The 18,229-nt window shown below is 48.5% G+C and overlaps 1 protein-coding gene across 1 annotated transcript; it reads left to right on the top strand.

Moving 5' to 3' along the window:
• Nucleotides 1–15,893: 15,893 nt before the first annotated feature.
• LOC144148946 (uncharacterized) lies at nucleotides 15,894–17,688 on the top strand. Its single transcript, XM_077680471.1, has 5 exons — nucleotides 15,894–16,168; nucleotides 16,247–16,297; nucleotides 16,393–16,458; nucleotides 16,743–16,808; nucleotides 16,873–17,688. Exons 1-5 carry the CDS (start codon nucleotides 16,096–16,098, stop codon nucleotides 17,562–17,564), a joined length of 948 nt encoding a protein of 315 aa, XP_077536597.1. The 5' UTR covers nucleotides 15,894–16,095; the 3' UTR covers nucleotides 17,565–17,688.
• Nucleotides 17,689–18,229: the final 541 nt, after the last annotated feature.

Genomic DNA, 18,229 nt, shown 5'->3' with positions numbered 1-18,229 from the left:
TAAGAGAGTTTCTTGACTTCTTGAACGAGTGGAAAGCGCATGCAAAAAAAGCTAAAAAGGGTGTTTTGTGTTCTAACGCAGCAGAGGGCCTCCGTGTCACTTTGCAGTCGACACTGGATCTTGTACAATATCTGTCTTCGCAGTTTGGCTTTAAGTATTTGCTGACATCGAGGCTAAGCCAGGACAAGCTGGAAAACCTATTCGGTATTGTGAGGCAATTTAAGGGTGCCAATGACCACCCAATGCTGGCCAAGTTCTTACACACAATAAATGCGCTAGCGTTTTACAACTTTGCAAAACCACCAAAAGGGGGAAATTGCACCCCTGAGGTTGTTAACGCGCTGCTTGTTCACACAAATGCTGAAACCAGCCATCATCAGCCCAGTCCAATTGATGCACTTGACCTGCTTTTAGATGAAGGAAGGCTTGATGATGTTGAAGAAGCTTTGACCGTCCTGCCCCCAGAAGACCATACTGAGTATGTCACCCACCACAGTTCGAGTCGCCTGGTACATAATGTCGCAGGCTATGTGGCTCGGAAGGCCAGGCAGAAAACTGGGTGTAGGATATGCACTGAGCACTTGACCATCAGCAAGGCATCCGCAGTGTCAGACACCCAAACTGAATTCATCCATCAGTTTGATCGTGGTGGTCTCCTTTACCCGTCTTCTGGTTTGGCACAGCTTGTTGATACGCTAGAAGAGTCGTTTACGGTTTTCTTTAGCTCTAGGAAAATCGAAGCAGCTAGCATGTGTGACTTTGCAGCATTCTTGCAAAATGTGGAAATCCCTACACTTCCCCGCACGGGGCACCTTGAGCAATCTTGGTGACGGTACTGGCGATACCGCGGACCCCGAGCCCCCAAACATAAGCTGGATCCAACCGTGGTGATGTGTTTTTTAAGGTGAAGGGTAGAAACCTCTAACGGTGGCCGTCGGAGCCCAGGTCAAGCTCCGGCGGATGGGCTCCCTGTATGTTTACCAGGCAGGGAGCTCCGGGACCTCCTCAGCTATCAGGGTAAGGTTGTGGAAGAAAGTACCCCCGTCTCCCTGCTTTTTCCTATGCCATATGGATAAATCAAAACCCCCCCCCAGACGTGATCGGCCCCCTAAAAGGGGCCGCACCGAAGTATCTTTTCCTTCTTTGCCTTCTATCTCGCTCCCAAAGCCAGATAACTACCCTCGTTTTTTGATCATTGAATCCGTAGACAAATCGAAGCCGGTTTCCTCTCAATCTGTATTTCTTGTTTCTAAATACCTTGAAGGTATCATCGGCAAAACATATGATGCCAAAAAGCTCAGAACTGGTGAAGTGCTAGTTGAAGTTAAAACTCAGCAGCAATCCACAATCCTCCTGAAACAAACCCGCATGGCAGATCTGGAGGTCAGGGTCACACCCCACCGCAGCCTCAACAGCTGTCAAGGTGTGATCTCTGAGGCAGATCTCATGTCCGAGACCGAGGCCGACCTTTTGGAAGGCTTAAGGGATCAGGGCGTCACGGCTGTAAAGCGCATATCAATACGCCGAGATGATAAACAGGTAGCAACTAGACACATTATCTTGACCTTCGATCGATGTACCCTTCCAGAATTCATAAATGCCGGTTACATACATTGTTCTGTCCGCCCATACATCCCGAACCCACGGCGCTGCTTCAAGTGCCAACGGTTCGGGCATGGCACAAACTCCTGCCGCGGCCGCCTTACCTGTGCAAAATGCGGCCAACATGACCACCCATCCGAAAACTGTAACACCCAGAGTTTCACCTGTGCCAACTGCCAGGGGCCCCACGCAGCGTGGTCCCGCACTTGCGAGAAATTCCAACAAGAAAAGAAAATAATCAATGTCAAAGTAACAGAGAACATCACCTTCCCAGAGGCGCGAAAGAGGTTCGCCTCTTTCCCCCTGGGGAGGTACGCCGACGCAGCTCGCCGGGGGGCGGAGCGGCGTCTGGTTTCGGCGGGGACCCAGTACCGCGAGTCGGACTTGGTCCCGCCGCCGCCCCCCCCTGGGTTGCCTCTGGCAGCCCGACCCGCCTCCGCACCGCTCGCTGAGCCAGCAGCGGTTGTGGTGGCAACCCCTTCCGTCGGGACCGGTGCCGCTCCCGTCCCTGCCTCCCCGTCCTCCAGTGCGTTGGAGGGTGCCATGGACACCACGGGCCCCGCACCGGCTCCCACCGCCACCGCACCGCCCGTGCCACTTCTGGTGCCCCCGACACTTGCGGCGGTGGCGGTTCAAACGAAGGGCCCCCGAAGGGGGTCCAGGTCCGGGGGGCCCGGTTCGACGGGCACACCCAGGACATCGGACGATGAGATGGACGTCGGGCCGTTCTTGCCTGCGGTGCACCGCAAGGAACGCGTCCCGACGCCAAAGCCTCCCGACAAGCCAAGAAAGGCGAGAGTCACAGCCCCGAAAGACGACACATAACCAAACACACACACTCCAGTAGCTCTAACACTAAATAATGGGAAGAGAAAAGATAATTCAATGGAACTGTAGAGGCCTTCTTAAAAATCTTGATGACGTATATGAGATTCTGCATGCCAATCAGCCCAGTGTAATGTGTGTTCAGGAAACACACCTGAATTCCAAGAACACAAATTTCTTGAACAGTTACTTGATATACAGAAAAGACAGGGATGGCTGCACGCACTCTTCTGGGGGTGTGGCCATAATTGCTCGGAAATCCTTAGCATGCCACCCTGTCGCTCTGAACACTGTCCTTGAGGCTGTGGCAATTCGAACAATAATATTTAATAGGTTGATAACGGTATGCTCCATATACATTCCTCCTGATGTTGCACTTTCAAGCTCTGACTTCGATGCACTGGTTGACCAGCTGCCCGAACCATACATTCTTACAGGCGACCTTAATGCTCACAACTCTCTTTGGGGCTCCTCCAGAACGGATGCCCGAGGTCGCCTGATAGAGAAATTTCTTACATCTTCAGGAGCATGCCTTTTCAACAATAAACAGCCTACATACCATAACATAGGACACAACACATACTCATGTCTTGACTTGGCGATTGGCTCCGCAGTTCTCTTTCCTCTCCTCGAGTGGGGTGTGGGCACTGACCCATACGGTAGTGACCACTTCCCCACCTCACTCACATACATAGGTAAAGGCCCATGCAGTCCATCTTCCCATAATAGGTTCAATGAAGCACGAGCTAACTGGAATACATTTACAGAGACATCCAAACTACACCACACATCCATAGGACACCTACACGTCGAAGAAGCTACCCAACTCCTCACGGCGCACATCCTCGACGCCGCCGAAAAGTCCATTCCCCACGCCTCTGGTGCCCCGCGCAACCAGCGGAGGCCGTGGTGGAATGAGGACTGTAGGCGGGCGCGAGAGGGCCAGAACAAGGCGTGGGGTATCCTTCGTCGGTACCCCACGTCGGGAAACCTCCTCTTGTTCAAACGGGCCAAGGCGTTAGGAAAACGTGTGCGCCGTGAGGCAAAACGAGAGAGTTGGCGTACATTCATAACATCAATAAACTCCTACACAGACACACGGAAAGTATGGACACGTATACGCAAGCTAAAAGGACAACAGACACACAGCCTGCCCCTGGTTAGCACAACAGGGCACACTCTGGAAGACCAGGCTGACACACTCGCACAACACTTCCAGCACGTGTCCAGTTCAGCACACTACACGAACACTTTCCTGAAACATAAAGCCTGTTGTGAAAAGAAGTCCCTACGCGACAACAACAAATCACAGACTTCTTACAACTCCCTGTTTTCACTACATGAGCTGAGGGCTGCTCTGAGCACGTGTAAACCCTCAGCTCCAGGCCCAGACAACATCACATACACAATGTTACAACACTTACACGCAGACACACTCGAAGCACTTCTTCATCTATATAATAAAATATGGCTTTCGGGGCACATTCCAAAGTCTTGGAGGGAGGCCGTAGTAGTGGCTTTTTTGAAGGAGGGAAAGGACCCGTCGTCCCCCTCAAGTTACCGCCCTATAGCCCTGACGAGCTGCCTGTGCAAGCTTTTCGAGAAGATGATCAATCGCAGGCTCGTGTACTTCCTTGAGTACAACGGTCTTCTCGAGAGCTGCCAGGCAGGCTTCAGGGCGGGGCGCTCCACCAATGATCAGCTTGTTGCATTGGAATCCTACATAAAAGATGCCTTCATTCACAAACAGTTCTGTATAACAGTCTTCTTTGATATGGAAAAGGCCTACGACACGGCATGGCGATACGGCATCTTGAGTGACTTGAAGTCATTCGGTGTTTCGGGCAACATGCTCAGCACACTTTCTAGCTACATGTCTGAACGAACTTTCCGTGTAAGAATTGGTAGTGCACTTTCTAATGTACATGTTCAGGAAAATGGCGTGCCTCAGGGAGGTGTTTTGAGCTGCACACTCTTCATAGTTAAGATGAACTCACTCCGTAAGGTATTGCCACCAACCATTTCTTGTTCAGTTTATGTAGATGATGTACAAATATCTTTTAAATCATGTAATATGTCAATCTGTGAACGTCAAGTCCAGCTCGGCGTGAACAAACTTGCTGGCTGGGCGGACACAAACGGCTTTAGGCTGAACCCCGTAAAAAGTACTTGTGTTGTGTTCACCCGTGTTCGTGGGATCCATGTGGACCCTGACATTACTCTAAACGGCGTGTCGATTCCTGTAGAAAAGGAGCACAAGTTTTTAGGCCTAATATTCGACAACAAATTAACATTTCTTCCTCATCTGAAAATGCTTAAACAAAAATTCCTAAAAACTATGAATATCCTTAAAGTCGTCTCTCACCAATCGTACGGTGCAGACAAGCAGCTACTCCTGCGTCTGTATACTGCACTGGTTGGATCTCGCTTGGACTACGGCAGCGTCGTATATGGGTCTGCAACGAAAACGGCACTTAAAATGCTTGACCCAGTTCTGCATTTGGGGCTTCGCCTTGCTTGTGGCGCCTTTCGCACCAGCCCTGTCGAAAGCCTCTATGCAGAGTGCCACAAATGGTCCCTGTATCACCAGAGGATATACACTGACCTTTTGTATGCCTCTAAAATCATGTCTCTGACAAATCATCCTCTTAACTCGACCATTCATGATGCATCCTCACAGCAGCTCTTTTTAAACCGTCCATCTATTCCCATGCCGTTCCCTCTCAGAGTGAGAGCAGAAGCTTCTGAGCTAGCAGTGTCATTCTCATATATCCACAAGACACCGATCATTGATTTTATTGCACCATGGCAGGCCAGGGATGTTTCCTGTGACCTGTCTTTTGTGCAGTTCGACAAAAACCGGGCACCAAGGGCAGCTATTATGCAGCATTTCCTCTTCCTGCAGGATAAGTACCAGTGTGCAGAGTTTTACTCCGACGCATCAAAGACAGCTGATGCTGTGTCTTGTGCTGCCCATGGACTGAACTTTAACATGGCAAAAAGAATGAACTCACACAACAGCATTTTTACAGCTGAAGCACACGGCATTTTACTTATTTTAGACCACATTGTCCAACATCAAATTCCAAAGTCCATAGTTTTTACAGATTCTCTTAGTGTTGTACGTGCACTTTTGTCCAGAAAACGCTCAAAAAATTATGTAATCAATCTTGTTTTTAAGGCCCTTATGGCGGCATACGCATCAAGTCTTGAAATAACAATATGTTGGGTTCCTGGCCATTGTGGAATAGCCGGGAATGAAAGGGCAGATGAAATGGCCACTGCTGCTACACTCTTGAATTTAGTGGGCATAGCAACACTGCCGTACACAGATATGAAGCCACACATCAGAGACCAACTTCACAACACATGGCAAACACACTGGAGTGAACAGACAGATAACAAGTTACACGTAATAAAACCACACTTGGGACCATACGCTACTGACTCACACAACAGACACATTGAAGTTACCTTAGCTAGGTTGCGGATAGGCCACACACATGTAACACACTCACACCTGCTCACTAGCTCTCCAAGACCTGTGTGTAGCAGGTGTGGGGAGGGCCTATCCGTAGTCCACATCCTAATAACATGCAAGGCACTCGACACAACAAGACACAGACACTTCAAGGAACTATACAGACAACACTTTCCGCTACACCCTTCCTTGTTTTTGGGTGACAATGCCATGGTCTCTGTGCAACGCGTTTTTAAATATTTGTCTGACGTTAAGTTTTTAAACCTCATTTCCTATCATGCGTAATCAAAACTGGCTCTATACACCAGCCATCACCATTGCCGTTGACTGATTTTACTGCTGTTATTTTGGCTTCAGTAGCCACTATTTTCTTTTACATACTTTTGTTTGGCGCTCTTTGCCCCAGGTGGCCTTGCGCCAAAAAACTCCAACCATCATCATCATCAAATCCCTACACTTGGGTGTAGTAACCATGCAAAGGACCTCACACTTGTGATTGTGAAGTTTTATGTTTTGCTTCGTTTTCGTTTTTATGCAAAGTCATTGAACCAAGACAGAAGCACTAAACGTGATCAGAAAAAGCATTTGAAAATGAGGAGGTGCAAATAACTTCAGATAAGGTGCAAAATGTATAATTGTCCTATTCATTTTCCTCTTTTTTTTGCATACACTTGGTCTTATTTATCATGCTTTCTTGTGCAGTGTGTTCCCTTGTACTTTATTTTATTACATTTTGATTGTATCATCTGATGTTACCATTGAACAGTTTTCTTCAGCTTCGTCTACTTCTGTTTTCATTGACTTTTCTTATGCCTCGTGTGTTATAATCTGTTACTAATATTTTCTTTTGTACTTTGATTCTTGCTTTCGCCCATGTTGCAGTCACTTGTTCTTGCTTGTACATTCTGGTGTCCACACTTTTTTTACTTCTGTTTATTTTTGTTGCTGCTATTGTGGGTGTATGTAGGATGGAAGTTATTTTTGTTGTAACCATTTAGATCGTGTTTTTTGTATTTTTGTGTCGATTGTCCCCTGTAAAAATGGTTTGGAAATACAGCACGCAACTTGGTCCAGCAGTTGTTTATTACTCTGTGCCTCCGCAATCGTATCGCTAATCTTGTAAGACCTTCGCCCCATTGTCACTGCGCTTTTAATCGGAAGATAGGAGCCGCCTCGGATAATTCTTTAAAGTGTCCGAAAATAGGCGTCCATTAGCTAAGCTGTCTTCGAATATCAGAAGTAGAGCGGATGCAGTCGCCTTGTGCTTGATAGGTTTTTGCTACTTCGGGCATCGCCCGATTGCGCTACAACGGATCTGACCCCATAGGCTAGAATACGCATGCTGCTATGTCCTCAATGAAGGTAACACAATCTAGGGGCTAAGATAATACAAAATCCACCGGAGGATGTTCATTGAGATGACGTTCCTGAAAACGACTAAGGGTGAAGTTGAGATCCCCCGAGACTGACCGCAACAAAAGCGCCCAGCATCATATCCGATTCTCCCAGCGACATTTTAAAAGCACCATAAAAATGGGGAAAATGCCGACTATCTGTGAACGGCATGCAAGGCAACATGCAAGACAGCCGACTATCTGTGAACAGCAGGCAAGAGTCAAAAGAACTTGCGGCTTCCCAACGGCGTGCGCCGTTGCGAAGCAGACGAAATTTCCCCGCCGCCTCGGACTAGCGAAGCGGGCAGTCTCAGCGGTGACTGCTCCGCGCGCCGTGAGATGGCACTGCATGTAAGAGGGATGCTGTTGAGAGCGGGTTGGGAGAGGAGGGTATCATCGCTGAGGCGACCCGTTTTGCGCTCGCGCACGACACACTTCCCAATTCTAGTACACTGTACTAGCACACTGTACCGCCACCCTTGTATCAGCTACCGCCCATCAACGAGTCACCGCCATACGATGCTCCGCCTCCTGACGTCATCATGCTACTGCTGCCATCTACCACCACAAAGACTATGACGTCATCGAATGTTCTTCGTATAAAGGAATCCTTGCACAGCTTTCACTTCAGTGGGCACGGCGTGTTTGGCACGAACATGGCCTTAATCAACCGCTTCGTCTGCTTCATGCAAGGTATTCTTTTCGGTACAGTTGCAATGGCTGCGCACTGCTCGTTCCCGCTTGGTGTCAACCCGCCACCCTTGTATGATCTACCATCCATCAACGAGTCACCGCCATACGATGCTCCGCCTCCTGACAGCATCATGCTGCTGCTGCCATCTACCACCACAGAGAGTGTGACGTCATCGACTGTTCGTATAAAAGAATCCTTGCACAGCTTTCACTTCAGTTGGCACGGCCGGTTTGGCATGAACGTGGCCCTAATCAACCGCTTCGTCTGCTTCATGCAGGTCAGGCCCACCTACTGTTCTATAAAAAAGTGGTGATCGCTTTTTGTTACTCCTGCCGTGCCCACGCCAGTGTTCCGCTATTGCATACAACTGTTTTTCTGTTCTCAAGTTATTTTTGTGCCGAGATATAGAGCTGAATCCAGGGCCTAACACCGAACAAATGTTCAAGAAAATTTTGGAAAGGCAAAATGAATTACGAAAGGATGTGACTGACCTGCTTGCAAAAACTGAAAATCTTATAGCTGACGTTGGCAATAGGTTTCTTGAAGTCAAAAATCATATCTCTGAACTTAAAATAAAGACAGCAAAGTTAGATGACCTAGACAACCTAATATGCACTCAGAAAACCATTGAATTTCAAACAAGAAAACTTACGGACCTCGAAGATAGAAGCAGACTTTCTAACGTGGTAGTTTTCGGTACAGCAGAAGATCCTGCCAAAAGTGAAGCTGATCTCAGGCGCAAGGTTATCACGGATGCCTTTGAAAGAAAGCTAAATGTAAAATGCGATGCCGCAGCCCGGATTCTTGGGCTGGGTAAGGCAGCTACTAACGCTACTAATAGACCTGTGATCCTTTACTTTCAAGACTACAACGAAAATTTACACCATCTTCCCGCGAGGGGAACCATGGGGTAGATGCGACGCATCGGGGGTTGCCTTTGAGTTTCCGTTATGTTATCGTGTGGATTGCTGTTGTTGTGTGTCCTACTTACGCAGCATGTTCACCCCCGATGCGTCGCATCTACCCCATGGTTCCCCTCGCGGGAAGATGGTGTAAATGTTATCGGGGTGGCCGGTGCTTGTTACGGTTTCACCGACCATTGCGATATCAGGCCTGTTAGTCTCCATTTCAAATCATCGGCGGTAACCGGATGGTGTCATCGGAGAAGCGCCGGCGGAACGACTGAGCGGAGCGGCGCAGTTACCGCGTTTATATGTATGGTGAGGGGAATGAGAGAGAGCAGCGCAGAGCAGCGCATGCGCATGTGTTAACCCGCACCCACGCACAGCTGGCACGGCGACGGAGCGAGCGCAGCCCAGCGTTAACACGCAGATCGCGCTGCGGTGGGAGCGGCTCTAGCGCGCAGCTGCCGCGGCGAGGAGAATGGGGGAGGGATGCGGACGCCGCCGGACTAAGCCGGAGGGACAAGGTGGGTGAAAGAGATGCGTCGCATCTAAAAGACGCCCGTAATGAAGAAGGTTAAAGGTACTAAAATCTTCATTCAAAACGATTATTCTCAGCGGACCCTCCAAAAGCGCAAGCTCTTTTGGGAGAGCGCTAAGGCGGATAAATCCCAAGGCAAAACAGCTTTCTTTATCCATGATAAGTTATGCGTTGGCGACGACCTTTTCATCTGGAATGAAGCGAAAAATGAGGGGCGAAAATTCACCGTTAAACCATTCTGAAGCCCGCTGACGATTTAGTTAGCAATGCTGTGAACGCCTCCCCTGAGTAAGATACGGCGTGATGGATGCGTGACAACCGTTTTAGGCTTCTCACTATAAATGCCCGAAGTATTGTGAACAAGATACCGAATTTACCCGATTCTAACACGCACTTTTTTTCCGAAAAAATAGGCCGAAAAATCGCATGCGCGTTAGAATCGGATACAAAACCAAAAATGCCGAAACAGCGGAAATTTCGTCCCACCCATCGCCATCGCCATCTCAAGATGGCGCCAAAGCTTTTAGCAACGATTTTTCGGACGCAGCAAGCCTAGGCGCCTAGGCTTTTCCATCGGCGTTCGCACAAATCGTCCAATCATTCCACTTGCGCGCTTGATAACAGCAATGGCAGCAGCGGCTCCCACGCGTTCACAACGAGCGGTCGGCTGAAGCGAGCACCGCTGGAGAAGCTCTCGGGATGGGCGTGCGAGGCGTGGGCCAGGATCCCATTGATTATGGTTGAACGTTCGTTCAGAAGTGTGGCATCGCGAACGCGCTTGGAGGCACCGAGGACGAGATGTTGTGGTCAGCGGAGGGCGACGAGGAGTGAGATGAGTGAGATTACTTCGGGAAATAAATCGCCCGTTTCTCTCGCATTCGTTTGTCTGGGTCACAAAGACCCGTGCGCGTTACAATCGGAGGTGCAAGTTTTTTCGGTTTTTTTTTGCCGGGAAAATGGGTGCGCGTTAGAATCAGGGGCGCGTTAGAATCGTGTAAATACGGTAAACCAATTCGAAGCCGAACTTTTGTCACGCAACCCGAACATTGCTGTTATCACAGAACCCTGGCTTCACAGTGCTATACTTGATGAGGATGTCGTTCCACCCGCTAATAAAATATTTCGTAGGGACCGTGACACGAGAGGCGGCGGTGTTGCTGTCATTTCTAAACAAAATATTGACGTCATTCCCTTGACGCAATGTCCGGACTCTGAATGCCTGTGCCTCAAGGTTACTCCTAATTGTCGTATTTTTATTTTGTATGTCGTTTATAGACCTCCGGACTCGAAACGTGATTTTCATACAAAAATTCAAAATCACATGAAAGAGTTCAACCACGACAAACTGATTATCGCGGGTGATATTACTTTGCCGGGCATTGACTGGAAAAGCCTCCGTTCACATGCCGATTCTTCAACCAACATTAGTTTACTCTTACATGTTTTAGTATTTAAGGTCTCATAAAAAATTCAGTAACGTCTTCTCTGGCGCTCTTTGCTCTTGTTGGCTTTGGGCCATTAAGCACCAACCATCATCATCAAATATTGCGGGGGGTTTATGCGCGATGGCAGCACCAGTACAAGGAAAGGCACTGGACGATGAAAAAACGGCGCCGACCCGTGCCATAGAGTTTTCGTTGTGTGGCGCGAATATAAGCTGGGGTTTGCTTGCAGTGTTCCTGCGCCAAGAAAAAGAAGCAGCAGGCTACACGAGTTATGGGCGTCAACCAGGGCCAACGTATGAAAGCACGCAAGCTAGGAAGAGCAGGGAAGCCCGTCTGGAACGCGAAAACGCCCCGACGGGGGGAACGAAGCAGGGTCGAAGAGTGTGATGTTCGCGTGGAACGCCTGAAGCTCCACAGGGTTTCGGTACCGAGCTCGCGAGCGGTCCACCTAGCGCTTAGGCATCCTGTAGCCGAGTCGCAAATCCCGACTCTAATTAACGTGAGCTTGGGCGAGTTGGTACTCCATTGACTTACAGCGCGAGCGATTAGGCGAAGGAGCAATAGAGTGGCTACACAGGCAGTGGCTTGTCTCTCTAGCCACTCTGTTCGTCCTTCGTCTAATTGTTCGCGCTGTAAGCGTTAATCCTCACTCTTGGTGGGCGCGCAACTTTGACGGGCCCGGTCCTTGGACGAACGGCAATTTTACGATCCTGCTGTCGTCGCGTACAGACAGGTACCGGTTAAGTGGTCCCCGAAACTTGGAATAGCTAGGCCCACGGCCGTGAGCATGTGTAGAACAGGCCGTTTCCTGCGAGGACAACTGCCCGTCGTTGACGACAGCAGTGAACGCGCGACGCCCTCATTGTTCCCCTGACACGCCTCGACGCTAATCTTTTCCCGAACCTGCGACGCAAGAAGGACTCATCGCGTTGTACATTTGGTGACACCTTTTCTTTGTGTTTTTCTTTAAGAATAGTATTTCGTAGATTTACCCATTTTGGTTTATAGGCTGCTTTTTATAGCTTCCTGTTTTTATTTGTTTGTGGTCCTTAGTCCAGGTATTTGTGTGCGTAGTTTGTAAGAGAATGAATATTATCACTGCATTTGCAAGCGCGATCGCCTAATTACTGCCACAGTGGGCAGTCCCAGTCGCCACTGAATCAATTCGCAAAACATGTCTCCCATGATCACCTTAGGAGGCATTGGGCGCAGCCTAGCAAGGTGGTGTGGGATGCCTTCATCAAAACGGCGGAGACAAAGACAGTTTTTATTCGATCGTTGGCTTATGGTAAATACTATGAGCATGCGCCGAACGTGTATCTAAAATAGTTATTTTGAATATTTTGTTATTATATAATAATAGCCATTTTCCAGTGCAAATTATTTATTTTTAAAAATTTTCAAACCTAGTGTTATTGGAAAATAAAAAAAAATGGCACATCTGAAAAATCTAATAAGAGCTGCAGTCGAAAACAGAAACAACAAATACTGTTTTCAAAGGAAATGTAAACATTCGCTGTTTGAAGTACATTATAGTACAAAAAATTGTACTAGTTTTTATTGCATTTTATCATTGACAACAACGCTACCCAGATGTGATGCACGTGGCAGCATTTATTGAGGTAATTATTCTCCTAGCTTGCTGTACATTTCTTACAGGTATTACGCAGTGTGTAGAATGACCATGTTGCATGAAAACTGCCAATAATTCTGTTTGCACGGCAGCGCTGTTACCACTACTCGCTGCACCCTGATATGTGGCTTATAACAAATTCTAATTCCACAGCCCTGAGTGGTAGGGACCTTGTACAAAGTAGTCTTAAAGGGACACTGAAGTGATATGTAAACATTGCGGGATTACTAGCGCAAATTGTAGTCCCGAGTCCCCAGGCCATGTTTCGACCACTCTAGGCGCGTTTACGCGATTTTATTTAGTAGAAAAACTAATTCGAAAATGCTGTCCTCCTCTCTTTACGCTCGCCCATTTTCTGTGGCGTTTTCGTGTGACGTCAGGAGGGGATGAGCTGGCAATTGGCTGCGCCACGGCTGCGCTACTGCACGGCTCCCCGGCCGGCAGAGTCAGTCGGCCCAGCGTTTCGTCCGCCGGCCGCCGGCGGGTCGTCGCAATCAAGGAGGTTAAAAAAAAATTGCTTGGTCGCAATTCGTTCGCTTAGTTGAAACGAAGCCAGGACACGTTTGCGAATGGAAGAATGTGCCTTTCTTTACGTGGTTTGTTTGTACACTGTATCTAGCTCCAAGTCAAGGTCGCTTCACACAAGCGCTGCACAAGCGCACATGCGACGCTTCGCTGACTGGTACGCCAGTAGGAAAATATAAGGCCTCTTGAAGGCGGGAGAAGAGTCAGCGAAGTCAATATAGGTACTAAGGAAATAAAATCAACTGATATTTTTACCGTACAGCGTAAAACTAGGGCGCGGGAAGCACTTTTTTGCGCTGGGCGAACAAGCACAGTGGTCAGCAGCACGACTACGCATCTGCGAAGGCTTTTCCGTCTACGAAATGCAATTGCTAGACGTGAGCTACTGTGGAAACTCGGGCGACGCTTACTGCACGATCGCAGTACAACAAATAGTCACCTAAGCTGCTTAGAATGCCAAAACTAAATAAAAGTGTAAACCGGTTGTACAATATATACCCTATATTAACTAGCCTTCCGCGTCCCGCTCCAGGAAAAACCTGAGTGGTTACCCATTCTGGATGTTCTAGCGCAGTTTAAGATGTTTTAAACCACCCCCATCAGCCGACTGGTGGCTGGAGCTACTAATTTGTGTACTGTGCAGTGCGTTGTGTGTTGTCGCCAAGCAGGCAATAAAGAAAAAAAAAAAAAAAAAAGCTCCGTGGCCTAGTTGTCTGGGGCGCTAGGTATGTCTCCGCAAATGTTTTGCAAGTCACGAGTTCGAATCGCCGTGGGTACGTGCTTTTTTTTTTGTAAGTTAACTTTTTTGTTTTCCGCCGATGTTTTCTACATTGAGTTCACCTTTTTTGGGCCGCAACGTTCATGGCTGCACGAACTAGTTCACAAAACGCGCGCAGGCTGGCACTGGCGCGCTAGCGAGTTCTCGTTGGCGTGCTGTTGCCATAAGCACCGACTGCTTGCAGGCAGTGGGCACAGGCCAGAATGAACAGACCCTTGGCCTGGTGCGAACACGCTTTTTACGATACAGGCATGAGGGAGGCAAGCTCCAAATATGGGGGAAAAGCGCATGACATTTGGGCGTCTGCGGGTACGCGGAGGGCGTTCATGTACTGCGTAGGTCTCGGCTAGTGAATGCTACGACTACAAGCCGTCCTGGGAGGCTTATCTTGTGCATTTTACAGCCGACAACATGGCAGAAGCGCGGTACGATGATTACTGAGATATTGAGAATGCCCATCCAACAACGCCATTGGTTATGTTTTACAGAACCGAAACCGAAACCGAAACTTGTGTGATTGCTAACCTTGGGCATCGTCCAATCACGGCGCCCCTCCTCCCAACGTCACAGCCTTAGTTGGTGCGGCCGCCGCAAACCGCGCATGGTAGTTTTTCTTCTTTCGCGCTTTATAAAATAATTACCGATTTGTCAACCGGATAAACGATGAAAAGTGTGCTAATTTGAGCCAGTCTACGCAGTGCAAGCAAAAACGGGAGCTTGACAACTTCACTTCAGTGTCCCTTTAATCATGCATATCAGGCCCCTTCAACAATCCTGTCTAGGGCGCAACGATTTGTAAAGTGTGCCTTGAGATGTATGTGGCGTAATATGCAGTCTTGAGGGGTATCACAGAAGCATGGAAATTCTAGGCATCCGGAGCGCTTTAGTATTGCTTACCATAAAAGACCTTGCGTGGTACGTAACGAAGGTGAAAGAGAAATGACGCCTCGTTGCTCCTTACCATTTGGCAGTTTTTTCGAAGCACAGGTAGAATAAAAAAACACATCTAGCACGGTCAGTAGCGACGTTTTTCGAACCTGTTTCCCCGTCATGTTCAGAGACAGGTAGGGCTGCAGCGGTACGGCAGTACACAGTGCCCAGACTCCGTAGTGCCATAGCAGTACCGTACGACGCTTGAAATGATGTGTACAAAACTTGATTTGCAACGCACTCAATGGCTTGACGTATAGCAGTATGGTCGTTTATTAAAAGTTCCGCTGTAAGCATTTTCCAAACTGTAAGCAATACGGCACAACCTTTGGGCAACGTGATTCGTTTTAATATATAGCTGAAAAGCGAAAAAAACCCGTGCATCTAGACTTCGGAACGCTGTAAAAATCCACACGGTGTAAGAATTGTTCTGGGCCTCCCCACTGCGGTGCGCATCGTTGCCCAGGGGTAGCTTGGGCGCCTTAAACCGCACAATCATTTGTTTACATGCCCGACTTTTTAATAAGCCTTTTTACAGCACAGCTGTAAATGAGGGTTAGGGCAGCGTGATCCCGGTACGTCTTGTTATATTTAGAGACACCCCACAAATTCTCTTTAACAAATTTTCACATCACGTGCATAAAGTGAGTTGCAAATTACAATATTAGAATTGTGTCACTAATTCAGCACTCAGTAATATTCAAGCGCGAGTCGCTCTCAGAGCATTCTACCACCAGGCAACCAGGCAACTAAAGGAGGGGCAATGAGGTTTGCAGACCTCCCAAGACAGACTATTCCCTACACCAGAAGTTGGTCCGGCTTCCAGGGAAGCGCCCTTCTGTTTCGATCCGTGCGTCGCCATACCGGCATCTGCTGAGTCACTGCGGGAAGAGTAACAGCCGCCGTAGCCACAGGCCGCAGCCGCGTGCATTGAACTACTACTTATGGGATTTGCTCGGGCGCACAGTATCATTGGGTGAGTACCTCTGTATTTGTCGGGACAGCAGTCCAAAGCCTAACTGTGCAATGTGAGCGGGCGTTAAAGTTGACCTACGCCATATTTGCTGATTAATGGCGAATTCCATTGGGCGAACAGGAGCAAGTGCAGCGAGCAGCCAGAGAAGCACACAGGAGTAACGGGGACGTGTGCTTTCGTTCCGCGAATGAAACATTCGCGCTGCTCCGGGAGCAGAGAAAAGAGAGAGAGGGCGTGATGTCAAGGGTCATGTGACCAAACTTTTCCCGCGCTTGCTCCACGGAGCATTTCGCGCGCTCTCGTCCGCACGCAGTTATTCCGCGCCAGTTTCGCCAGACACGTGCCTTTGGTTTTGTGTTTGCCTTCCTCATGGCGATGAATGATGAAGCCGAGCGGATGTTCATCTCCATGATAAAGGGGTCACCACTACGCGCTACACCAGGTAAGCATTGTGTCTCGCAAAAATTAGCTGCGAGCGATAACAGCGTCAATCTAACGGCTTTGTTTGTGCTCACTACAGTCGTTATCGATGCCTTGGCCGCGCGGGAGAGCATTGACGAGAATCCCCACGGTAAGCGCCAATAACTAACAAGCAGAGGCCATATTTCGCAATACTTTTTGCCAGTTTTTTTTTTTTAATTTCTCGTGCTGAATGGCCCATTTCAGGTAGCGGGAGCGTCGCGGTGTGTGAGAAAACGACGGACGAGGACGGAGCACGTAATTTGCGTATGTATACGTCACGGGGCCGCACTTTTGTGCTGTACTGTCGAACTTTCTTCTGACGTTTATCGTCACTTCTACTGGTTGACGCTTTGAAATTATTTGTATGCCTGTTTGAGTTTACAAAACAAACATCTTTATGTTTGCGTTCAGCTAGGGCTGATGACATGCTACATTCATCGCACCAGGAGACGTTTACTTCGCGAACAGAACACCATAATCATTTGACGTCGCACAGAATAGGAACCTCGGCAGATTTTTTACACTCGCACTTATTTTTCACGTGCAGAAACCACCACTTTCATCAAACGCCGGCGAGATGGGAACGGGCCCAGCGCCACAAGGGAAAAGAGGTGGCGGAGGTGAGCTTCTACCGCTGCAGTGCCCGACACATGTGCTTTAAAGCTAGCCTTATTTCTATTTCAGCTCCTGAGTGGACACCAGGGGAAACTAAACTCCTATTAGACTATTACTATAAATACTTCCCTCAAGTTGGCCCTTTCAAAAAGTTTAAGAACAAGAAGATGCTTTTTAAACAGGTTTCCCAGGATCTGGCTGATGTGCTTGGATGCAGCAAAACGCCACAGCAATGTGAAAATCGCGTAAAAACGGTAAGGAGGCAAAAGAGAAAAGCGTGCGATAATAACAACAAGTCCGGTGCTCAACCTTGCCCCGTCCCATTCGACGATGAAATGCGAAAAATTGAAAGCATTGATGACAGCCTCGAGCCCGAAGTCCAAAGGGACTCTTATGGAGCGACGTACAAGGCAACTTCATCAAGTTCCGACAGCTCATCTGATGTACCCTCAACTTCACCTGAAATCTCCAGTACTCCGGCGAGCGGTTCAGACAGTGGGCAAAGCACAAAAGGGCCAGCAGATGCCAAGAAAAGGGAACTTCGTGCTAGTACCAGTCGTATGCAGCAGGTGCAATATTTTTTTGACCAAATGCGAGCTATTAGTGCAGAGCGAGCGGCTCGCAGGGAAGAGCTGGAAAAAGAAAAGGAGAAGAGGCGCGCCGAGCGGCGAGCTGAGCGCATTCAAGAACGCCAGAAGCGCCGCAAGATGCACGAAGACAAACTTCAGCTCATCCGCGAGGCCCTGGGGTTCAAGCAATAAAGAGGTGCACTTTGGAGGAACATGTTTTCATGACTGTTTATTTCATACTCAACAATAATGTCCCTGAACATTGGCAAAATCAGACGCTGCTTAAGCGTTGCATTTAATGTTTGAGCAGTATGCTTCCATTAAGACAGATTTTGTGGCTGCCTCCTCTTTAGCCCCATCTTGGATTTCAGTTTTTCTCTCTTAACATCAGCAAGTGCCCGTAAGAGGCTCTCTTCTCTGGGTGTTCCGCTGTAGACTCTGGCTGCACTAGGGTTCGGATCATTAGCACCCTGAGAGTTCACATGCATGTCTGGAACTAGACCATCAGGTGAGTCACCGTTGTCAATGCAGATGTTGTGGAGGACACAACATGCGAGAATAAATTTCGTCATGTTGTCTACTGTCGTGAGGTCCACACGCTGTAGCTGCCGAAACCTACCCTTTAACTCCCCAAACGCATTTTCAATTAGCACTCGGGTAGATGAAAGTTTGGCATTAAATGCCTTGTCAGAGGCATCGAGGCTTCCATAGTCTCGAATGGGAGTCATCAGAAACTCGCGAGATGGGTACGCTGCGTCCCCAAGAATGTGGTATTTCCCAGCGCAGAGTTGAGGCAGTTTCTTCGAAATGGTTGAAAGCCGGAAGATCCTGGAGTCGTGAATTTTACTGGGTGCACC

The sequence above is a fragment of the Haemaphysalis longicornis genome, unplaced genomic scaffold, assembly GCF_048455015.1.
Source record: "Haemaphysalis longicornis isolate Haplotype H1 unplaced genomic scaffold, Haemaphysalis longicornis Haplotype H1 scaffold_8, whole genome shotgun sequence".
Lineage (NCBI taxonomy): Eukaryota > Metazoa > Arthropoda > Arachnida > Ixodida > Ixodidae > Haemaphysalis > Haemaphysalis longicornis.
Note: the sequence above shows the minus strand (reverse complement) of the source record. Positions and strands in the feature narration are given on the sequence as shown.